This window comes from Pteronotus mesoamericanus, unplaced genomic scaffold (genome assembly GCF_021234165.1).
Source record: "Pteronotus mesoamericanus isolate MK-2021 breed Mesoamerican mustached bat unplaced genomic scaffold, CSHL_Meso_final contig_657, whole genome shotgun sequence".
In the NCBI taxonomy this organism is placed as follows: Eukaryota; Metazoa; Chordata; class Mammalia; order Chiroptera; family Mormoopidae; genus Pteronotus; species Pteronotus mesoamericanus.
In genome coordinates, this window is record NW_026555229.1 from 2620871 (window position 1) to 2645301 (window position 24431).

The 24431-nt window shown below is 53.7% G+C and overlaps 2 protein-coding genes across 2 annotated transcripts in view; both read right to left on the reverse strand.

Moving 5' to 3' along the window:
* HPS1 (HPS1 biogenesis of lysosomal organelles complex 3 subunit 1) overlaps nt 1-24431 on the reverse strand; it is an 84354-nt gene that overhangs the window by 33647 nt on the left and 26276 nt on the right. The window lies entirely within an intron of this gene.
* PYROXD2 (pyridine nucleotide-disulphide oxidoreductase domain 2) lies at nt 1186-23957 on the reverse strand. Its single transcript, XM_054581330.1, has 16 exons — nt 23831-23957; nt 20281-20300; nt 17788-17881; nt 17629-17702; nt 15554-15709; nt 13487-13640; nt 11649-11710; nt 11448-11545; nt 9226-9367; nt 8692-8826; nt 7177-7249; nt 6764-6920; nt 4468-4622; nt 3642-3748; nt 2064-2184; nt 1186-1256 (listed from the first exon to the last, which is right to left on the reverse strand). Exons 1-16 carry the CDS (start codon nt 23955-23957, stop codon nt 1186-1188), a joined length of 1746 nt encoding a protein of 581 aa, XP_054437305.1.

Here is a 24431-nt window from a genome sequence, read left to right on the forward strand (position 1 = left end):
ACATGACCTTCTGTCTTGATCTTTAAATTGCAATGCCTTTGCAGATGAGAAACCTGAGTTCAGCGAGGTTAAGTAATGAGGTGGGTATATCAATCTGTCTAAACTTGCCTGGGGAAAGGAGGGATGAGATGCCCCAGGGGATCTTCCGCCTCCTCTGCCCATGGGGCCGACTGGGCCTGTGGCCCTGGATCTGGGATTGGAGAAGCTGGCTGGGAGGGTGTGTTACCACACACGCGTTTGCGTGAATCTTTCTAACCAAGAGTGACAACCCACTCTCTAATAGCATGTTTGTGTGGAGAGATTTTAGTGATGCGACAAGTATGTCTCACTTACAGGAAGTAAGAGGTGGAATGCTCTAGAGGCAGGAATGTGGGCTCCCAGCTGGCCCACACCTGCACCTACCTTGCATTCACCCTCGATGGCTGTCTGCTGACTGGTAATTTTGACAGTTTGAGATACCAAGCATTGTTCAGGCCTGTGGCCCCAGTGGATGACTGGTGGGTCTCTGGGGAGCTGGGTCGTATTTGCCTGGACTGTAGATTGGGTAGATTGGGCCGTAGCAGGCGGTCATCCGATCTGACGGTCGTGGGGGCCCAGCCGCAAGATGGGGATGCTTGCTGGCCACATGGGCTGTTTGGAGCTGGTGTTGTGAGAATGGTGGGTATTCTAGATGAGCAGACCCCACCTGCTGTCACACAGACATACGGTTACATAATCCCACATTACCTATTCTACTAATACATAGAACAGCGCAAACTACCTGTATAAAACATTTTTTTAGATTATTTTTATTTATTTTTAGACAGAGGGGAAGGGAGGGAGAAAGAGAGGGAGAGAAACATCAATGTGTGGTTGCCTCTCGTGTGCCTCCTACTGGGGACCTGGCCTGCAACCCAGGATTGTGCCCTGACTGTTAACCGAACCAGTGACCTTTTGGTTCACAGGCCAGTGTTCAATCCACTGAGCCACAACAGCAAGGGTTAAGACATTATTTTTAATAAAATAAAAGCAGTTCATTCCTGAAGGCACAGCTACAAGGGTAATCAGTACCAAATGCAACTTGAATATTTTTTCTAAAATAGTCACTTCAGCCTTGAGGACTGGTCTGCCTCCAGCCATAGCCTGTGAAGATGACCCAATGGGGCTTTAAAAGCTCAAGGGTGGATTCTTCTTCCTGGGTTAGGGTCACATGCTTTTGAGGTCCCCAAAAACAACGTGGGCTGCATTACGTCCAGTGGCTCCCATGACACCTCCTCCTGGAAGGGAATCTCCCATGAACCAAAGCTGCACTCATCCCGAAACCCAGGGAGGGGGCAGGGCCAGGGCTTGCAGGGGACCTGCGGCCAAACAGAGTGGGGATGCCCGAGAGAGGCAATCGGGCCATGGGCAGGGCCACCCTGATGACCGTGAAGACAGATTCTGGCCCCCTGAGGGTTTCCTGCCGCAAGAGTCCTGGGGAGGGGCCCGGGCACACAGTCCAAGGAGGTGTCCCCTGTCAGCCTGAGAGCTGATGTGCTTAGATGGTGAGGCTCTCACTCAGCACATGAAAGACTGAGGGCTTGAGGGGGAGGATGTGGAAGCACAGAGCCTTTACGGGAGGCTGAAGGCTGCTCAGTGCAGAGAAAGTGTCAAAACAAAGTGGCGGCCTCAGTGAAGTCAGCTAAGTCTGGGACAGGTGCAAGGAAGAATTTGTACATTGAGAAACTTTGTCTTACTAGATCCTTATTGGCCTAAACCCTGGAAGGGGAATTTAGGGACATGGGTCTCCCAGTCCTAAACTGGAATTTGGAGAGGTGCCTCTGGGACATACCCTCAGACCTCAACAGGTGGCAGTGTGAGCGGGCTGAACCGTGGGCTGTGGCCGGCCTGGCAGCGGCCCCTATGTTTCCCCAAGAATTCTGAGAGTTCTGAATGTGGGGGATGGCTCGTTCCTGTGGCAGTCCCATGGCCCCGCCCTCTCTCCCTGCCTCCCTCGCTGCTTATCCGGGTCCCCTGTCTGCATGCCTCTGATGTCTGGCCAGCCCTTGCCACCCACACAGGTGGTAGGACTGCAGGTCACTCACCAGGATGGGCCCCGCTTCCACAGAGGTACAGGCCCCGGAGAGGGCAGCGGTAGTTGGCATGCAGGGGCACAGGGCGGGCAAAGTAGAGCTGGTCCAGTGTCATGGCGCCGTGGAATATGTTCTGCGGGAGGGAGGGTCACAGTGGTTACCTGGGGAGTATGATGATCTTTGCAAGTTTCTCCCCCTCCCCTGTTCTCTGAGGAAGGGTCTCCTCCCGTGATGTTTCCTTGGTTCTTACAATGCATAAAGGGGAGGGGAAGAGAGAGAAGGTGCGTGTCCTGGGGCTGGGGACGTGGTTCTCCAGAGGCATCTTTTCAGGAAGAAAGAAGGGCGGGGACTGTCTTCAGGGTGCGAGGAAACCGCATGGGAAATTTTAGACCGGGAATCTAAATGCTTTGCTGCAGGCTGTGAATCCTGCTCACTGTTTGAACATAGAGGAATTTGACTTATTTTAGCCGCTGGCACATGTTTCTTTGATCAAGACACACATCCAAGCCTGGGCCCCGGGCCCTATGCTCCAGCCAGCCACAATAAGTGGCAGACAAAGGGCATGGGGGTCCAAGCTCAGTTCTGCTCCGATGGCCTGGGTTGGACCAGCCTCGGAGGGAGGCAGTGTGGACGAGTGAAGGTCGGGCTCATGGGGCAGGTCTGGATGAGAAGACCAACATCTGCAGGACGTCACCACAGGGATGTCCTTCGAGCCAGCGTGCTCAACGTGTCCCCAACTGAGCTTATCCTTGTCCCACAAGTCTGCGCTCTCCCATCTTCCCTGCCTCAGGAGACGACACCGCGGCCTCCAGCCTGGATCCCCCACGTCTGCCACCTGCACCTGACCTCTGCGTGCACATTGTCAGCAAGGCTTCTAACTTCCGCCTGCCCCATGCCTTCCACGCCCGCCACTCCTTCCCTTCCCACTGCCTGGCCTCCTTTATTCTATAGCTGGGCCACTGCAGCCTAATGAAAACATAGCATGAGCCACAGATGTTTTATTTTCTAGTAGCCACATTAAAACTTTAAAAGGGGACTGGTGAAATGAATGTCAATATATATTTCATTTAACCCAGGAGATCCAAAATATTACCATTTCAATATGGGAATATGGGATTAATATAACAATATTTAATGAGACTCTTCACATTTTTCTCACACTAAGTATTCGCAGTTTGGTGCGCCTTTTACACTTGCAACCCATCTCATTTTGGCTCAGACACACCGAAGCGATCAATAGCCACATGGGCCTAGTGGCTCTTCCATTGGAACTGGTCTCCTACCTGGTCTCCCGGCCTCCAGCCTCAGTAAGTTTTGGATGCATGGACTAGAAGTCCAGAGATACGCTGCCTTAAGGAAGGGAGCGCCCTCTAAAGAAATTCAAATGGGGTAGGCTGACGTGGATGTCTAGGCGGAAGGGCCACCTTCTCAGCAGCCGCCGCCTCCTATCCACACTCTTCCCCCAGCTCCCTGGATCTGCCCCGTCCTTGCCATGGTCTCTGCCACTGTCCTCCCTTCCAATGAAGGCTGGGTGTGGAGCAGGGTTGCAGAGAGAAGAATGTGATGAGCAACCCTCAGGCGTGTTCTTACCCCTCCAGGAAGCCCGAAGATTCTCTCCAGATCAGGTGGTACGAGGATGTCTCTGCCCACCACGGAGCCCTTGAAGCCAGGGGCGTAGGCCTCGATGCAGTCGAACACTGGCACCAGACAGCAGGGACAGGGGTGGTGGGAGGAGGAAGAGGGGTTACTGCTCACGATGTGGCAAATTGACTATAGTTCATGAAACTATACACTTAAAATGGCTTTATTTTAGAATATGCATATTATATCTCAATAAGCAAAACAATAACAAAATTAGTCCCTAGGCAAATAAATAATCCAGCACAAAGGCCTATGGGTCTCAGGCTGGTCCAGCCCTTCACTCTTTCTCACCTTCTCACCCTGACCCTAAACACGAAGTCATCTGCCTCCCTTTGACTGTGCAAGGCGTTCTTCACCTTATTGCTTAGTTCAACCTGTCTCTTTTGCTTGGAATGCCCTTTGCTGCCAGGCTCACTCCTATTCGTCCTGTAAGGCCCAGCCCAAATGGCCCCCCTCTTTGGAAAGCTCTCCTTGTCTCCTTGGCTCATCGTTTCCTCCTTTGGTTCACACGGTGCCTTGCACTGTAACGTGTTTCTTTATTACTTGACGTGTCAGCAACCTGAGGCCAGGAACTGTCTTTCTGACTTTCTTGGCCCAGTGCCTGACCCTAGAAGACATTCACTACATCGACTTAGATTCCCTTGGGGACTTCTCTCCCCATTGGGATAGAATCGGAAGCTGTTAATCCCGAATGGAGTGGTCAGAAGGAGAGGGGTCCATTTGGACCGTAGCGCCCCCTGGTGCTCTGGAGGCAGCAAAGGCCGGCCCTCTTTACCTCTGTCCACATAAGCATTTTTCTCTTGCTCGTCCCAGACTTTGCCTCCGGCCAGAGTGTAGGGAGTGTACTGAGTGAAGAGGGAGACCACGTGGCAGCCGGGGGGAGCCAGGGTGGGGTCCAGCGAGGAAGGTATGCATAGCTCAATCATGGGCCTGTGACAAGAGGAGAGACTGACAGATCTGAAGGGGCAGTTGCCCGAAGGGAAGGGGCTGGGGGCCACTCTGAGATGACAGGGGACAAAATGTAGATATGGGGCAAGATGACACCAAGGCTGGGCTGATTGTCACTCTAAGGCCATGGTGGCTGGTCACCAGCACGGGGTCAGTGGCCACTAGGAGATTCCAGATGACCCCTGAGGAGGTCCCCCAGCCCTGAAGGCGTGGCCTGTCCCTGCCTTCCTCCACCTCACAGCCTGTAGAACACTGGATCTCAAATGTCCCCAGGGTCCAGACAGAAAACATGGATAAGTGAGGAACGAGGCTAGGACAGCAAGTGCTTGGGCAGCCAAATTTCAACCACGCTCACCCCTGCCTGGTGACCTTTCCTGAGCAGGCCCAGCAAAACAGCTGCTGGGCAGCCTGACACCCAGAAGAAGCGGAGACTGCTTCCTGCCCCTCCCTGTTCACAGCACCTGCTCTACCTGAAGCACATTCTTCCTCTGGCCTCCAGATAGGACCACCCTTAAGGCCAGGTGACAGGCCCCTTCTCCCCACACTTGCAGCATTTCCTCCGGACTCGGTTGTCCCCCAGGCCTCTCCAAAGCAACTTGTCCAAACCCAAATGCCTGGTATCCCCTACCACCTGCTGCTCCCTGAACACATCATCTTCCCCCCTTTCAACAAAAAGAAACACCATCTTCCCATGGCTTCTCTTTCTCACTCACGCCCTATTTCCTGTCCAACAGCAAATCCTAGCAGCTTTACCTTCAAACAGGGTGGTATGTGGCCACTTCTCATCACTCCCACTGCCCCTACCCTGGTCCAAGCCACCATCCTTTCTCTCTTAGACTCTGTAATAGCAGCCAATCACGACAGATGCCCTTTTTCTCCACAGAGTGGACACAGTGGCCCTTCTAAAATGTAAGTCAGGCTCTGCACCAACTTCCCTGGAGTAAAATCCGAGAGCGGTCGACATGGCCCCACAGATGTAGCAGCTGCAGCTCAGACCCTGCCTCCTGCCCTTCACTCCCAGGTTCTTTCTCCAGCCACCGCAGCCTCATTCCTGTGCCACCAGCACAGCACCACCCTCCTGCCCCAGGGCCTTTGCACCTGACTTTCTCTCTGTCTGGCTGTTCTTCCTCAGGTGCCCACAAGACCTGTATTCCCATTTTCTTCAGGTCTCTGCTCAGATGTCCTGTTATCAGAGAAGCCTTTTCTGACCTCCTAATAAAGACAACACCTCTCCATCCCCTGACCTACTTTTCTTCATCTCATCAGTGCATGCTTGTTGCCTGTCTTGTCTCCCACCATAAAATGCCAGTGACCTGAGGGCAGAGGCCTTGCTGACTCTTCTTGCTGCTTTGCGCCCAGGTCCCTAGACTGAGCCTGGCACAGAGTAGGGGCCCCGAAAGATTTATGAATGGATAAGTGGGCTGTGCCCTCTACCCTTCTCTCAGGGCGCACATCCTCTTTACCTCATGCTATAAATAGCTGTGTGCCTGTCTTATGATAAACTTTGTGTTTGTGTCCCCTGTTCTCCTAACCAATGACTATGCAGTACCCAGCACAGAATAAGTTTTCAGCACGTTTTGGTGGACGGTTGACAGTATGCAAAGATGCTTGCTCCTGCAACATCCCTGCCTGTTCCTAGAAGCATGGAGACACAGCTGGGGTGCGGTGGGAGGTAGGAAATGCCTTTACTTCCTACCTCCCATTTTTGCATTGAGGCAGCTTCTCAGAGGTAAAAGGAAATATAGAATCAAGTGAGTGTGTGCCTTTGGTTGGGTTGCTGAACTAGAGAACCACCTTTTCTCTTCCAGAAAATGTTTCTCCAGTTCTTCTCAAACGCCAGCACTGGCCCCTCTGCAGTCTTTTGCCCCTTCTGCTAACCTGTGACACTTGGCCGAACGTGTTTGACTCTTCACTTCTTACCTGCCTGGGCCCACAGATTTCTTGCCTGGGGTGCATTTCCAAGTCTTAAAATCTAAGTATGGATTTAGGCAGGTCCTACGTCATTGTGAACATCTAATGCCAGGCGGAAGAGGCGATCCCGGCTGCGTCCGGACAGTCCCCCCACCTCACCAGGGCCCTGTGTGAGAACACCGCAGGGGACGCAAAGCCCCGGGACCACCCACCTGTGGGAGGGCCGGCCATCCATAGCATCTTCAAAGGCCTGATGGAGCAGGCGGGTGTCCTCACAGTTCAGGTGGATGGAGCACTGGTGATGGGGCAGCGGCTGGCCCCTGGGAGTGTTGGGGGCTGCCAGGAAGTCAGGCAGCCTGTTGACAGCCACTGAGGAACCAAAGCAGAGGAGGGATCAGGGCCCAAAGGCCTGTGTCCTCAGCCCCCCGGCACCCTCCCTCTCTGCCCATCACCCAAGTGTTAGGCTAGGAAGAGAAAGCATGAAAAAGTGTTTCACTTTCAAACTGGGGGGCAGGCTGGGGGTTGGGGATAGACATGATGACGTAGGCCCGTTTTCCCCAGACCCGGCCATGGCTTACTCAGATCGCCTCAATGAGACGGCTCCACAACAGGGCGCGCCTCTTACCGTTGATCTTGGTGACAGGTGACTGGGTGTCCAGCTGAGAGATCCTCTGCACGAACTCTTCAGGAAGCCACTCCTGGAAGCAGAAGTTCCCATAACAGGTCTGGGAATCGTGGAGGCCCCAAAGCGGCTGCCTTCTCAGACTGGTCTCTTAACCTCTATCTCCAGAAATCCTCTCCACCTTTCAGAGATCAGCCAAAACACCTCCTCCGAGAAGCCCCCCTGCTCCTGCTCAGCACAAACCACTTCTCCCTGTGTGATCTGCCAGCAGTCCTGGCTGTAAATGGCCCACACTTTTTGGTGAACAGGGAGGGGCAGGAAGCAGTCTCCGCTTCTTCTGGGTGTCAGGCTGCCCAGCAGCTGTTTTGCTGGGCCTGCTCAGGAAAGGTCACCAGGCAGGGGTGAGCGTGGTTGAAATTTGGCTGCGCAAATATCTAACTCCTGTGTTAGATATGGCCAGTGGTCTGCGGGCCTCTTTTGCCTCCAGTCCGTAAGCTCCTGGAAATCTCGATGATCTCAGAAGTGCCTTAGCAAGATGCTTTTTAACTAATGTTTGTTGGATTTTATTAGTAGAATCACTCAGAAAAAGTGGTGCATGCCCCAGGAGTAGTCCCCAGAACGGGTGGAGGCTCCATGTGCGCACACATAGTATCATCTATTTTAGGGACGGGGAGTTGTGGTCAGCTGCAAAAATCACTCCAAATCCTCCCCCCTCCCTGAATGCACGCCGCTTTGTCACGTTCTCCTGTTCTGACTCTGGGGTTGGCCATGAGGCTAGACCAGTGTTAGTAAATAGGATGCAAACAAAAGCCTGCAAAGCACTTGCATGGTTGGGTTTGCTTGCTTTTGACTTCTGCCAGATGCTGGTAATATGCTAGAGGATGAAAGAGAGGTGGAGCACAGCCAAGTCACCCGGTCATTCCGGCAGAGACCACGCAGCACAAGCCACAGCCCACTGCCCCCGGCATGGGAGCAAGCCCAGCTGAGATCAGCAGGGCCCACTAGTCAGCTCGTAGCGGGCGGAGGTGGACGAGCAAGCGACATCAGCTGAACTCAACGAATATCAACTGATTTCTCCAGCTCGCTATGCTAAATCAGTATTTCTTGTGCTGTGCCTCAAAGTCACATGGGTGGTTGTTACACGCCATTCAAATGGAAACCGGTCATGGACACAGACGGGAACTGGGGTTGGTTAGGAGGGCGCAATCAGCATGACAGGGGAGTTGTATAAATAACTCTGGATTGAAAGTCAGACCTGGGGTCCAGCTCTGGCTCTGTCCCTTGCCACCTGCATGCCCTAGGGCACCTCACCTCTCTGGACACCTCTCAGAGAGTGTGTGACTTCTTTCCTGTTGCCTACCTGCCTGCTAGGTAAGAAACAGAAGGACTGGCTTCCCTCAATGTGCATAGACTTGGCACTTGCATCTCCCACCCTGGTGCAGTCCAGCCTCCCTGATCACCCCATTTTTTTAGCTCCTGTCTTGGCAGACACCTTCACCTCCATTCCCCAGGCCTCACCTGTGGTGTCAGCTTCAGGAAGGTGATCTGCGGTGATGCGTTGGACAGCACCACTTTGCTCCTCACCTCTGAGCCGTCTTGTAGCACGACGCCTTGAACGCGCCCTCCACTGCTCACCTGCACCTTAGCCACTGGCTAGACCCCACAGGAACAAGGCCCCGGAAACCCCCAGGAAGGAAAACTAGGTTAGATCTTGAAGGATGTCCGTCATCTCTGCTGCTCCTAGACATTCACAGCTTCCCCATCTGAATCCACCCTGCCGAGCTCTGCAGCTCCTCGGTGAAGCCTCAGCCGTCCCCTCCAGCTGGAAGGCGCAGCCCGGGTGTGGATTAGCGGTGGGGAATTCAAAGGCGGCAGAAAAGCTGGGACCTGGTTGACCCCTGCTCAGCTACTAACAAGCTGTATAACCTGAGCCCCTGGATGCTGAGCCCCGCCTCAACCATTGGTAAAACGAGGGAACTTCCAAATCGGAGATTTTGCTCTACCTTAGGCTCCTACCCAGTAATCTGAACAGGGAGTATAGGGGCCATTCACCTTTTCAGTGAAGATACTTGCTCCATGTGCGGCGGCTGAGCTGGCGATGGCACCAGAGAGGGCACCCATGCCACCCTGGACGTAGCCCCAGGCTCCCTGCACCCCCTCCAGGCCCCCCATCATGTGATGCAGCAGCACATACCTGAGGGCAGATCATTGGAATCAGTTGGGATTTAATCTCCCCAGAGTTCAAGGTGCAAATACTCCATCCTCTCGCGTACCTTCGGCCTCTCCCTTCCCCACCCAACCCTGCCCCACTAGCCTTTCAATGGGATCTAGGTTCTCCTTAGAGTCCTTGGCTTCCCCATCTTACATTCCCTCCCCATGCAAGTGTGTCTGCGTGCAGCTTTGGTATCAACAACAAGGCGATGATGCCCACACCCACAGCCCCAGCTCTGTCCTGCGCTCCAGCCCATTTGTCCACAGGTATCTCCAGTTGGACGGTTTCTTGGCAGGCACCTAAACCCGCCCCTTTCCCACATTCCCCAGCCTCTTTCTCCTTCAGTCTTCGCCATCCTGGTAAATGGCATCTTTGGCTTCCAGAAGAAACCTGGGTGCCTCCTACTTGTCTCCCACTGCCTACATCCAATCACGGGCTGTAACTGCCTCCTAATGAGCTGCCCCACGCCCCTGCTCCCTGCTGTGGCTTCCCTGTCCAGGCCCCTCTCTCCTCTTCCACAAACCACTGCGGTAAGTTCTCCCCGACTGGCCCACCTTCTCCTGCTCTTTCTTCCTGCGGACCTTTCTCCACGCAGAACCTGGAGCCTGATCTCAACACCCAGCTATGTTCCCATCTCTTCTCTCCTTTCAAGCCTTCACTGGCTTGTTGCTCTTAGCAGCATGGCCAGACTCTGAAAAGGGCCCCCAGGCTCCTGCCTGCTTGTCAGCCTCGTCCTTGCTGTGTACCCCCTGCACCCCTTCCAAACCGCACCTCTTCCAGTTTCTTGAATAGGCCACACGGCTTCTCAACTCCCAACCTTTGCACACGCTGTTCTCACAGCCTGCGGCCCCCTTCCTCCCTCATCTTTTACTTAATTAATTCCTCCTGTCCTTAGATCACAGACTAAACACCTCTTTCTCGTGGTGGGCTTCTCTGACTCCTGAGCACATGGTTCCCCGGCTTTGTTTCCCCGATCACGGTGCTCACAACACTCCACTGTCATTACTTGCTCTGAGTCTACCTCTCACCCACAGGATTTCAGCTCCGTGTACCACTATGCTAGCCCCAGCACCCAGCATAGGCAAGTGCTCCATCAATATTTATTGAAAGAATTAATGAAGAAACAAATTACTTGAAGGCACATTTTACAACCTGGGAAGTAGCTAATCCTCCTGGAGACCCACAGAAAAAGGGAGAGGAGGCCCCAGCTGAAAGGTCCAACTTGGCTGTCTGGTCACAGAGTTTGGCCAAGGTGTGGCAAGTGCTGCCAATCCCCCTCTGCCACGGCCCTGGGGAACCTGGGGCCGGCTTAATGCAGGCTGGAAACCACTTCCAAAGGGCGCTCTCCTCCCTTGAGAGAAAAGCCACATTGACAGCTTCTAGCTGCATCTTCTGGCGCATTGGACAGGGCCCAACACCTGGCAGCATCCTCCATCCCAACACACACACACACCCTCCCTTCCTGCTCTTATGAGGCTCACTGAGTCCTACACAACTAAGGACTCCACTGTGTCTGACTGCCCCCTCTCGGACCAGCCTGTCAGCACAACCCACTCACAGAGCGAAAGGCAGCTTCCCACGCTCACAACGGTGCCTGGGTGTGACCATGCCCTGGGACCCAGGGAAAGGATCAGAGGGAGGTGGAGGGACAGCCGGGCTTCCTGGGAGAGGAAGAGATAGGAAGAGAAGTGAGTGAGGGAAAGAAGAGGAGAAAAAGTGGGAAGACGGTATGTGCATGTGATCTACCCCAGTGGGAGGCAGTGAGGGGCTTTTCTTAGTGAAGAACAGAGAGTAGTGGCTAAGAAGGAGGGTTTTGGGGAGGAAGGTCAGATAATTTGGGCTGCAAATCAGCTCTACCACTTACTAACTGTGTGACTTTGGGCAAGATATTTTCCCTCTCTGAACCACGGCTCTTAGATGTTAACTTGGGGGTTAGAAGGATTGTGTATGAAGTGCGTGGCTCCATGCCTGGTTCGCGGGGTGAGCTCAGTGAATGATAGTTATCACTTTTGGGGACGAATTCACTCCTCTCCTACTACCCCCCCTTGTCTCCTGCACTCACCCACTTCCTGGAGTGCGGGGACTTGTCATGGCTCCGATCACAGCGTCCGTTGCTAGAGTGGCTTTTAGAGGCTCAGACTCAAACCACTGATCCAGCACCTGGGACAGCAAAACGTTAGGGAAAGGAGGGGGAGGCTCAGGGACCTCAGGAGATGGGAATGTCACACTGCGAGGTGCAGCCTGAGGCCGGGGAGCCCCTCACCTTCGTCATTGGAGCTGTGAGCACCTGGTAATACTGGGGCAGCCGGGCTCCCAGGATGCGGCCTAGAAGAGGAAACCCAGAAAACATAAACTGAGACAGGCAAGAAGGAAATGCTCTGATCTGCAATATCTCTGCACTTGCTCCTTTGTCTGTAAAATGGGAGTAATATATCATACACCCAAGACCTATTGTGAGGATTCGATGAAGGTGTAAATGTCTGCAAGGCCATAGGCACTTAATACATTTTTGCTGCTGGAATTATTCTGGGAGAATTTTAACTTGTGCCTTATTCCCTGAAGTTGAACTCTGTAAGTCCTGTGTCCTGGGAGGTAGCCGGTTTGGCTAGTCCACTCCTCGGATACTGATTCAGAGCATCTCAGAGAGTGACTGGGTAGTAAGGCTGTGAGGACAGGGTCTTGATCTCTAGCTATTGGAGCCCCCATGCTTAGGTCAGTGGGGCACATAGTAGTTGCTCAATGAATGTTCATTACATGAACATTTCAGCATGAAGCTCTTTGGACGGGTAATCTGAGAGATGATGTCTACTTTTGGAGTGTGTGATAGATACCACTGGCTCCAATCCTTCTCCTCCCCACCCCCATCCACATACTTGGTCCTGTAACTCTGCAGTGCCTCCCACCCTAGCTGAGTTGCTCCTGCCCAACTCCTTGATTCTAGACTCATCCACATGGTTTGTTTGGCCAATGAAATGTCTGAAGATGTGATGCGAACAGCAGCTTGAAATTGGCCTGCCCATCAGGGCTTCCCTCTGAGCTTCTGCCATTGCTGCCAGAAGGCCATGCCTGGACTAGCCTGCAGCTTCCAAGGGAAGAATGAGAGGCACCTGGAGCAGAGTTCTGCCTCAGGCACAAACATATATGTGAGACCAGACCAGATTAGCTGAGCCTAGGTGCACGAATCTGAGAATTCATGAGAAATAAATTTTTATTTTTAATGCCACTGGAGTTTTATGGCTTTATGCAGCAATTTTGTGACCATAGCTAACTATTTCAGTGTTTTTCTAAAATATAGATGCCAAACTGGTCTTTATAACCTAGAGGAGTAGTACAAAGACCTATGCTTGCTTGCTTGGCCAAACTTCCCTTCTCATAACCATGGCAGACATCACTAATTGATCACAGAATTTTTTTCTTGATGAGCCCAAATCTAGCATCTTCTTCAGATGGGGCACCTCTTCAAATCTCTTATTCCAACTGGCTGTGGTGACAAGCTTCACGCAGACTTCCATCAGCGTCATACAGTGCAGCTCACAGCATCTCACCTCACACCTGTAGGATGTGCCTCTTCATTTCTGCCTTGGGGCCTCTCTGGCACCATGACAGGGTACCCACAAGTAACTACTTGGCACCCAGGAATGCACAGCCCTGTGTGGGAATTAATACCCCATGGGGCCACCTTTGCTCAGTGGGAGGCAGAACCCGATGGAGAAGTGGTTCCCCTTTATTCTCTTGGGAATGGTCTCGTGCATTTCATAAGTCTTCCAGAGGGTCCTCACGGGATCCTCACTCTGTCACCCACATGGTGGCCAGCAAGCAGCACACCCCAGTATCGAGTCCCCGTCTTTCCAGTTTCAGTCCGCCATTCTCTGGGTCGCCTTTCAAAATGCACTACTCACATGTAAGCCTTTGTGTCAGGCTCTGGTTTTAGGGCAGGCCAAGCTACGACCTCCTCCCTCACACGCTCCAGGCCACCCCCAGAAGTGGACGGCAGCAGGCAGGCTGCCTTGGAGGTTCAGGCTTATGTCTGGTAACAGAGAGAATGGGCTCCACTCCCTGAAGGTCGCACGTCGTGCCCTGATGCCAGCCCTGTGGACTTACCTGCCTGTAGCAAGGGGCTGAGGGTGGACAGCGACTTGAGCCTTTGCAGCAGGGAGCCCCGCCGGAAGGCCTCCATGTCCACGGGGGGTGCGTCCAGCAGAGGGTCAATGGCTAATGCCAAGCGATTCATGAAGTCCTCATATTGGGGAAAAGCCTAGAACAGAGCCCCAAGTCAAGGCCCCATTGCCCAGAAGGGACATGGTCCCCATGCCTGCCCTCCATGCTGCCCCCTGCAGCCTGCTGCCCCGGGGCCGAGCCTCTGCGGTTCCTCGGGCCTGGCGCGGAGCCAGCTGAGCGTGGCTGTGCTGAGCTCCTCCCTGTTCTAGGTCTATGTGCTGCTCTAGGTCCCTCAGGGGAGGTCAGAGGGAGCCTGGGCAGCCGGAGGGCCCTCAGGCGGCGGCAGGAACAAGGGACTCATGCTGGCCCAGACCAGTCGTCAGCCACAGAAAACCGGCAAGCACCAAGGGTGTGGTCTCTGTGACAAACCAAAAACCATTTAAAAGTTTCTTTTTTCTCTCTTGTTTGTCCACATATTGCTGATAAAAGTAAGAGCTCTTTCCTTGATCCCAGCAGGCCAACTGTGCTTTCCTGGTCTGCAAATCTCCCACGGCCTCTCTTCATAAGCAGGCACAGTAGTCTCTTCGCTTCGCCCCACAAACTCCCATGACAGAGTCCACTTTGACACCCACCCGTCCTTCACTGTGTCACTGGAGGCCTTATCTTCATTTTCAGCCCAGAGGCTTTAATTTTTGTTTCATCTAGACACACAGCTATACCCATGGAATTTTAATAATTGTTACATAAGAAAAGTTCTGTGTTGAAGTGCATTTGAGAAGTCTTGATAAATGTGAAGCTGAACAGCTTTCTCCGCAGCAGGTCTTTAATATGACAATGCACAAAGACAAAGGCGCAATTTGGGCCCCGTACCTTCCACGGTGGATGTACCCCCTCCTCCAGCTTCGGAGGCTGGCAGCACTTGAGGCCACAGCTGCTGTCCCACAGGCCCAGGGACCAGCCCTGCCCGGAACCCTCTTTAGTGCATCTGAGATGCGCAGGATCCGGAGAACAGGGTGCAGGTAGGCAGCGGTCCCCAACCCAAGTGCATGGAAGAGTCACTTTGAAAAAAAAGCAAAGCTCCCTCCGTGACTCTGACTGTCAGCCAGGTTTGGAAATTGCTCGTTGAAGAGATGTACTGTGCGTCTGTGGTCCTCTTGGTTTTACCCAATACTAGGTTAACACAACCAAAAGCAACACACGTTGACTGTATTAACCTAGGTTTTTCTTATAAAAATGTCTCCACCGAGATATTAGTTAATGCTATGCCTTCAGCTTATCTCTAGGCTTAGTACAAAAAACAGCCACTTAAGGACTCTTTTAATAACTGCAAAACCAATCACACCAGGCCCACTACATTCAATAACTCTTTAGACAAAGCTACACAACAACTCCCTTCTAATGCGAGCCTCAGGAAAAAGCGTGCACTCCCCACCAGGTGTGGCGCTTCCCTCCATCAGCCCCGCCTGCCAGTGCGGACGGTTTCTTGCCTTGGGCTGCCAGGGGATGGATGCCAAATCGAATGAATATTTATTACAACTCTCTTGTCCTCTATTCCTGATCCAGTCCATTCTCTCCTTAATCGTCTCTGATCCATCCTTAATCCTTCCTTTTGGCCTTCCTGTGCTTTAATATTGATAACCACTTACAGTTTTGCCAGAAGCAGGGGAGACAGAAAACCCGTGCGGTGTGAGTCATAGGAGTGGGTTCCCTTTTGAACCTCAGCAGGCAGAGGCCACTGACCAGAGGCCTCGGACTGGACACACACGGGCTCGGGGGGCTCCAGTGTCCACTGGTCTTGGCCACTGGCCTCCATCCCCTTCTCTTTGCAGTGCCCAAGATCAAAGGCTGGCACAGGCTGGAACCCTCCTGGGGCAGGTGGGATGGCTGTGCGAGCGCCTGCGGCCCTTGGACACGGGCGCCAGGCCAGCGCCAGCCAGCCCCGGCTCCTCTCACGGGCTGCCTGCGGCCTGGACAGGGAGGGAGAGGTCAGCCGCCGGTCACTTTCCCCACCTGGGCATCCTTCCGGGAGAACTGGGCGATCTGCTTCTGGTTTTCCGCCATGTCTGTGCCCAAAAGCAGGGACCGGGGCACCTTGCTCCCTGTGCCTTCTTCCAGCATGGGGGTGAAGGAGCGGGGGTTTCGAAGATGAAGCCTCAGCCCATGTTTCTGCAGAACACAGAGCAAGCGACACTTGAAGAAATTCGGGGCCTCTGCCCTTGACCCTTCTCTGATTGTGTTTATGACCATGTATGTACCTGTATGCAGGCTCCCGAGGCCCTGATTCCTATTTTTAATATACGTATATAAAATCCCCCTTGCCCAAGTACTCTGTGGCAGATCATATCATACCATGCCACACCATGTCATAGCACATCATACCACACCACAACATACAATGCCACACCATGTTATGTCATACACATCATGCCACAGCGCACCATGTGGTCATGTACACCATGCAACAGCACGCTACCCTGTGTCAGGGACTGTACCAGGGCTTCCAATGGTCACCTTACAACAACCCTACATCTTTACTGTACGTATGCAACAACAGAGGCTCAGAGACGCTAACTTGTCCAAGGTCACATGGGGAGGTGGATCTGGGTCTCAAAACCACATCTCTGTGACTCCAGAGCCCTGGCTCACTCTCAGCACTAGCCTGTAGCTTCCCCTACTCCAGAGATAAATAATTAAAATTTAGAAAGACACAATAAAGCAACAATTATGTGAAAATCCATATTTACAAGGGAGATAAATTATTCACATCAAAAAAATTTTATTTACTTTGCAGACTCATTTACTCCAGGGTCACCTTAAATGGAAGCTCCCTTGATGCATTTAAAATATGATTTGCTTTACAAATATTTGAGTAGCACATGGAACTTTTCAGGAGCACATTAAAAAAAATAAAGTGAATAATCATGAGAAAGTTTCTATTCTGTGATTCTTAGTTTTTAGAAGCTAGATTTTCCAAAAGAAGGGGCTACCCACGCACCTGCTGCCCCACACCCGCCACTGTGCGTAACTGCTCCGCACTGCCTCCCGCTGCAGCCGGCTAGGGACAGAGGGCCCGAGACCCACGTCCAGTCCTTGGCTAGATTTCACCCGGTCCCAGCTGGCGATAGGCTCATTCTCTCTTCCCTCTTCCCTCTTCCCTCTTCCTTCTCTCTTTCTGTCTTTGTCTCTCTCTTCCTCTCTGTTTTTGCCTCTCTTTCTCTGAAGGGCTCAAAGGCTCATTTTTTCATGGGTTTCTGTAGTTACTGAGTTTGGAGAGCTTCTCTGTGTGAAAGAGTTCAAGGCGCCAAAGAGCTGTGAACAGTGGCTCAACGTCTTATTAATTTCAAACTTTTAATTTAGAGCCCAAGGCTGTGCTAAAAGTGCATGGCAGCTTCCTGTACAGATGGCAAAGGACATTTTTCTCTCGAGTGACAGAGGCACCAAGCAGGTAGAAGCTAGTGGGCTCAGGGACGAGGCGACCAGAGATTATAAAAGAGGCACCGTTGGCCAAGCCCGTGGACTAAGGTTAAGGGAAGGCAACAGGGGCAGACTGAGGGGCCTCCGACCCCCTCACAGCAGCCCAGGGGCCAGAGAGGGTGAGAGTCCCTCCGGCTTCCCGCTCAGGCTGCTGAGGATGGTAACAGGATCTAAGGTTTAATCAGCCTCATGTCCTAAGACAGCTTTGCAAACCTGGGGGCTCAAAGGCTCAGCTAGGTCCGCGGGGTGGGGGGCAGACAAGATGCCGGAGAGCGATGGACCGGGGAGGGCAGGGCTGGGGCCCCGCCCCACGCGGGGGTCAGAGCGCTGCGCGGAGGAGCACCGGTCTGCTGTTGTCACAGCTCGTCCATCAAAAGAAGTTTCATTTTTATGTGAAATTTCCTGATTTTTAAGACATTGGGTGGGCTGGACAAAACCCATCTGTAGGGACGTACCAAGGAGACCGTGTGGGATGGACAAGCTCTCGGATGGAAGAGGGACCTGGGGTTCAGGGAAACATCATGGGCGCAAGACAGGGAGCCTTCACCCCAGAGGGAAGATGGAACTGACCACCCCGCCTCCGCCCAGGGGCTGCAGGGCAGGAGCTGTACCTTCAGCTCCAGCTCAGTGTAAATCTGGGGCCTCAGCAGGCTGAGAAGGTAGGATGCTCGGGAGAATTTAAACCCTGAAACCAGATAAGATGAAGCCGTTACCAGTGGTCACCGATGGTTCCCGCTGCCGCCGGTTCCCGCACCAGCTCTCCGGCTCACCTGGAACGATCTCCTCCGTCACAGCTGCGCCCCCGATCACGTGGCGCCTCTCAAAGACGGCCGTGCTCACCCCCAGTCTCTGTAGGTAGGCCGCCTGGAGAGACACACGGGGGGGGGGCCCCTTCATCGCCGGGGACCAGCCTGCAGTCTCAGGGCCCTCACCTCAGGGCCAGCCTGCCACCCCTCAGCTCCTGCTGTTCCCGCCTCCAGGAAAGCCACGCCCCTTGTTTCTCCTGTAAACTCGCACTTTCCCAAAAGTCTTCCAGGATCCCACCTGCTGGCTCCTGCCCCGGTACGTCCTAGCTGAAGCTCACCTCCCCTAGTGCCAGGCCCAGGTGCCTATGAACTCAGGTCCCTCTCCTCCAGGTGGCGCGACCTCAGCCCTCCTCACAGGGCCTGAGAGGCGACACAGTGACCCTGCTGGTGGGCGCTGAGCCAGCTTTGACTCTCCCGCTTCTAGTCCTCTCTCTTTCCGCCAGGGCAGCCCCGACCCCCAGTCTGCCAGGCCTCCATTTGCTCACGTGCAAAGGTGGGGCCCCTGAGAGCGATACCCGCGCCACCTGTTTTCGCCGCCGCTGGAGGATTCGCGGAGCTGGGCCCTGGCGCACAGACCGTGCCGGATGAACGAAGCTAGGGCTCTAGTACAACTTTATTTGGAGGAACAGATGATGGAGGGGTTTATTCATTTTTCTCTACCACTTAGTTGGAACTCAATAAATATCTGCTGATTAGAATTCCTTGGGCTTTGGGTCTATGCTGGTCCTTCACCACCACCAAGGTGACAACAGGGGCATGTAGCTCACAACTCAGACTTTTTAAAAACAGTTCACTTGGCACCTACTAGGTGCCAGACACTGGACTGGATCATGTTATCAATCCAGTGCCCTCAAGGTAGGACTCTAGTTCTTCCCATTTCACAGGTGAGGAAACCGAGGCTCAGCGAGGTGACTCGCTTTCCTCAGGCTCACGGAGCTGATGAGTAGAGGACCTGGGAATTGAACCCAGCTGGTCTGGAGCCAGGGCTACACCCCCAGCACATCCCAACGAGAAAGGAGAAAGAGCGGCGCCGACCGTGGGAAGCTGGCCTGGCTCTCCCTGAGAAAGGCCGCCTTGGACCAGGGTAGCCCCAGAGCACAGAGACGGAGACAGAGCAAGCCCCCTCCACAATTCTGTCCAAGCACAAACAGAAAAGGGGCTCTGGGCCACCTGAAAATACCAAAGGCTCCCTTTCTGGGCTGAGTGACTGCTGCTTCTTCACCAGTTCCCGTTCTCCTCCCTCTCCCTGCAGACCAGAGTCATCGAGGTGCCCAGTCAGAGCGGTCCCGCTTTCTGACAGTGTCCATCGAGAGCAAGCGCCTGCTTCCTCGGATCTCCCTCAAGTCATCCAAGCAAAGCACCTCCTAACGACCTCTCACTGAGTCGCCCCGGCCTTCCCTGCCTGCCCCCCACCCCCACACCCTGGGTGCTGTCTCCTGGCTGCAAAGGGTCACCACCCAACTCGGTGAGCAGGGAGGGTGCCTGGGGGCCCCTGGGCCAGAGACCTCCAGCAGTGAGCCACCAGCCTTTGCCTGTGCCGGGCCCTGGGACACGTCACCTGCTCCTTTTACAGCAACTCCGTGAGGCTGGGCGTCCCTGCCCTGGTTTCACCGTGGCTGCAAGAGCTGGAGTGACCTGCCTTGCCCTCCGCAGGTAGGACATGGCAGAGCTGGGGGGCGAGCCCAGGTTTATAGCCATACAAAACTGATGTTTTAAATTACTGATTGCTTGAATTACAGAATGCCCCCTGTAAAATGTTCAACTAAGATTGCTTTGTCAGGGAAAGCATTGAGATTTAATGCATGGTTCACCCCTCCCCGGCGTTGCTAAGTCCCCTCTATTGATATTCTAGAGCTGCCACTGCTTCAGAAAGATGTTCTACGTTTGCCTTGTGTCCTGAACACCCACTGGCACACCGTGCCCTCCTAGCCGCACACGGACTCAGGTCTGAGAGGCACAGCCACAGGGTAGCCCTGGCCCAGCTCAGAGTGGCAGGCCCCTCCTCTGCTGCACTGGCTTCCATGCCACCTCCAGGGTGCACGTGGGACCATGTGGCTGCTGTGTGCTCCCCGCCGGGCCTAGGCCTGGCGGGGAGCACAGGGCTGTGCACCCAGGACTGCCCATAACCGGAGCAGAGGGCCCCACCCAGCTCTGGGGACCTGACCCCCAGACTCCAGCACATCTCCCAGGCTGTGCCGGTTACACACTTCCCCAGCTTCTCATCTCTCACCTCTGGACGTTCCCCGACTCTCCCAAGGTCAAGGAGAAATCCACATGCATTAAGGAGAGAAGAAAGGGAGCCCCTGATGTCCTTTTTAACTACTGCAGGTGTCTGTCCCACCTGGCCACGGGTCAGCACCAGGGAGGGGGACAAGCCTGCCTTTCCTTCTCTCCCAGGGCTACTGAGAGCCACACACCCAGGGGCCAGTGGAGTGGGGCAGAGGGGGAGGTACTCACAGCCACCAGCCCGTTGTGACCTGCAATGATACAAGGGAGAGGGGAGGAAAGCAATTCCGGTCAGTAGGCATACAGACACATTCCTTGAGTAATGTGGTCACCCATCCCTGTCCCCATGTCTGTGAAGATGCTGGAGAGGTAGCAGAGTCTTGGGGGACCCCCTAAACCTGTATCTGGATGTTGGAACAGCCTCTAGCTTGATGCCTTAAAACACCTGGTCTTTGGACAGTCAGAAAACTCTGGTTCTTCCCCTGGCTCGAAAGATGTCCTTTCACCCTGGCTTGGCCAGGGGCTCCATGCTGCCGGGAGGGGCAAGGAGAGATCTGTGGCCATCAGATGGAAGCTGAGCTTCCGTCACTTGGGGATGAGTGGGTGACTCTTGGGGGAAGCACCACAGTTTACTTGGCAGGGAAGAGAAGGGAACGTGGCTGGATCGCTGAGGTTGGAGGTTTCTGTCCAGGATAGAATCAGTGGCCAACCAGGTAAGTGTTGGTCGTGTGGACGGTTGCGGTCAAGCCTGGCTGGTTTTGCCAAGTGTGGTTCACACACTAGTGCTCTGGAAGTCTTCAGGCACATGGGTTTGTCTGTCAATCCCCAGCGCCCCCAAAATAAACTAAGTACCATCCAATAGGGAGTCATAAACGTAGATAGATTCCATGTGTGCTAGAGTAGCTAGTACGTTTCAGGGGTGCCAGGATTTTGGGCAAACTTACCTATCTTACATGCAAAGTTTCTTTCTAAAAATCTTAGGATGGCTGCCTTGGGTTTAGGAGCCCTGCACTTGGTTCAGGATCCCATGTTCTGCACCAAGCCCACTGCTAGCAGATGCCTCTCCAGCTTTAAGAAGCTTCAGGATCACCTGGGAACTCGTGCAAATGCTGAGACTCCCAAGTCTCTCCTCAGAGTCCAGCGGGCTGTTGGCGGGGCCTGGGATGGGCTTTCTCCCAGGTTGTCTGACACAGGGGGGTCCCTGGGGCTGAGAGGCTCCCTCTTTCTTTACTTTTAGGAGAAGGTGCAGCTGTCCATGGATCCTCCATGGACAGAGAACAGGCCCCAGTAATGTTTGGGGAAAGAGGCGGAGCTTAGTCTGGACTGCCTGGCATGTGTCTGTCCCTGGTGATAAAAGGTCATCCTGCGTCTTCAGAGATGTTAGATGACTGTGTTCTCTGAGCATCAACTCAAATGCTGTGTTGACTCAAATAAAATGCTCAACTGATAACTTCACAAACATCCATAAATAGGGGAACAGCAATGACCCATGTGATGGATTTCTTCACAGCTGAGCTGATTTTGTTTTAAATTTTCCACATAGCAACTCCCAGAGTTTTAGAGGTCATTGAGCCAGCCTCTCACCCACTGGAGGAATCTCTAGCACAGTTTCCAAACCCCTCCAACACCGATCCAGGGGAAGGAAAGCACCCGCACTGCGGCCTGGCACGGCCTGCACACGCAGGTGCACTGCACAGAAACAGGTTTCGTGAACTGATATTAACTCTTATCATGGGATCAGCAGGCGATGATCTATTTGACAATATATTATTTTTTTACTTGCTGGTGGATATACTATTTTTACATACTTTTGAAAATTCTCTTAAGAAAGTTTGAAAAATATTGTTGGGTGGACTCATGAATGGGTTGCATCCTGCAGTTTGAAAAACCCTGCTCTCAAATACACACAGCTTAAAGGCCAGCTGCCCCGAGCGCAGCCGGGTTCTGCTATTTACCAGGCATGGCCCTGAGAGAGTCCGTTTAAAGGCCAGGAGCCTCACGCTTCTTCGTATGTAAAACAGAGACAATGCTGGGGACCTTGCAGTGTCCGCGGAGAGAATAACCAATAATGTATGTAAAGCCCTGGCCTTTAGCAGACCCACAATAAATGGTAGCTATTGGTCCTTTAATTAGTGCTGATTATAAATCTTGGAAAACTAATAAAGGCTTCCAGGCAACTGGGTTCCAGTTCAATCATCACAGATAAGCCCACAAATGCACAAACACACCTCAAATGACAAAGGTCGAGAATCTCTCCCCCCTCCACCCCCTCCCTCTGAGTCCTGGCTGAACCCGCCTGTGGCTTCTGGTGACCTCTGAAGTGGCCTTAAGTTGCAGGCTCAGCTAATCTCCAGGCCTGACCCTGCGATCCTCAGGCAGCGGGCACCAGGCCTCTCCAGGGAAGCTGCTCGGAGCAAGGGTTCCTGAACCTTCGGGCTGCCGCCGCCTTTATCGGATCCACTCAAAGGGCTGGTTAGACATGCTGACCTCCCGAGTCACCTTCAGTCCTGAGAATCCTAATCACCAGGTTGAGGGCCTGGGAAACCCAATTTTCACAAGTTCCTGGGTCATTCTTAGGCACATTGAGTCAGATGACTAAGTGAGAGTCATCTTCGAGGTGGCTCCCCGGTACGGGCATGACTTCGGGGATGCGGAGATAAGGCTCATCGGTGTGTGTGTCTGTAGCTGAAACATTGTGAATAGCACAGAGAACGGAGGAAAGGGCCTTCCCGATTTCAAAAACTATCATCTGATTGAGGAAAGCGTGTCCCATTGCTGAAGGAGCGAAGTTCAAGTATAAATCTTCTTTGTTTCACTTATTTCACTTTTGTTCTACTCTTTAAAGTGAATAAAAATATCAAACATTTTTGGGGGGAACTATCCACATTTGTCAATTGCAACCATAGATTGGCTACTGAGTTTGGCAAAAATCACAGGAATTCGGAGAGAGTCATTTGGTTGGCTGGGGTTTAGCACACCGTCATTTTATCTGTAAAGCTGTGTGCCACGCCACTTTTAGATGCAGCTTTAAAGCTGTGTGATGGACATGTTCGCTCAGTCCTGTCATTCTCTCTCTCTGTAAACCCAGTTGGAAATAATGTCAAAAGCTGAAATTCAGGCCCTTCGTGCGCGTGAATGGCAGGTCCCGAGGAAGGCCAGCCTGGTCCCGGCCAGCAGCCTCGCCCTCACCGGGTAGCATCCTGTGCTCCGCAGCCCGCGGGCCAGCGGGCTGTAGCGGGACCACTGTTGCAGATTCCACACCCCACATGTGCAAGGTGGTGGGGGCTGTCACTCTCTGCGGACACGCACTAGGATCTCTGGGACTCATTTCTATTTCTCCCTAGCTCCCCTATAGGAAACAATTCCAGTTTCCTCTGGGGACGGGTGACCTTAGTGATGAGGTTGTGGTGACCAGAACTCAGGGCACCTGGGGTGGCTGGGTTTCACGGGTCTGCTGTCCCAGGGCTCTTTCTTTCTAACCCTTATATACCATTTGCTTTTCAAGAATGTGATGGCAACCAGCAAACTTCACAGGAGATGGAATGACCTAGTTCCCCATCGTCATTCTAGATGGGAAGATGCAAGCCCAGAGAGGGAACGAATCTGCGCCAGACCACACAGCAAGCAGAGGGCAGAGCTACCCCAGAACCCCAGTGTCTGCTTGCAGACTGGTGGGCTTTCCACCGCAGCCCCTGCTGTCACTTGCCCCAACTCCTGGCCAGTTTGTGCCCAGAAAACAGGGGAGGTTGGGAAGGAGGCCCTCCCCGGCAGCCCGCTTTACCTGCTCCTATTATCACCGCATCGTACTCAGGCTTCAGGCGCGCCTTGGCTTCCCAGTGAGCTTGTCTCCAGTCAGGGCTGGGAGAGGCACGCAGGGCCCTGGAGAGGCCTCGGCCACCTGCAGCCATTTCTGCCCAGTGCCAAACCAGGAATTTGCCTGCAATCAGCGTTTGCCCTCCTCAAGCAGGGGGGAGGGGCAGGGCGGGCGCAGGAAGAGAGGAGGAGCTGCGGTCCCGCGGCCCTTGGGCCACGACTGCACGAGGAAGCGAGCTGCACACGCCCCCGCGGAGTCCACACAGGACAGCGTCCTGGGAGGTCGCCTGCGATCCCGGCAGGAGAGGTGCGGCCTCCAGGGCTCCGGAGAGGCATGTCTGTGCTGCTAACTCCCTAGGGCTTGCGCGTGCCCGGTGCTGTGAGGACCCCGGGGCTCCCGTTTTACAGACGAGGGCCCAGAAGCTCAGAGAAGGATGTGCGGCAGTGCGTGTGCACCGCGCGCGTCCTGCTTCTCATTAAGGAATAAATGTCTGGGATGGGCTGAGTGGGAAATTTGAGACTCAGGTTCGACTGTGCTTCACGTCCCCTGTGCTGCTGGCCTGTGGGGC

What these genes read in the sequence shown, in the direction of transcription:
- PYROXD2 (XM_054581330.1), bottom strand. Translation starts at nt 23,957, where the DNA reads ATGGCTGCAGGTGGCCGAGGCCTCTCCAGGGCCCTGCGTGCCTCTCCC. An exon ending in TGCGGTGATAATAGGAGCAG is followed by an intron (nt 20,301 to 23,830) that starts GTAAAGCGGGCT and finishes GTATCATTGCAG; the next exon opens with GTCACAACGGGCTGGTGGCT. An exon ending in TCACAGCTCCAATGACGAAG is followed by an intron (nt 11,546 to 11,648) that starts GTGAGGGGCTCC and finishes TTGCTGTCCCAG; the next exon opens with GTGCTGGATCAGTGGTTTGA.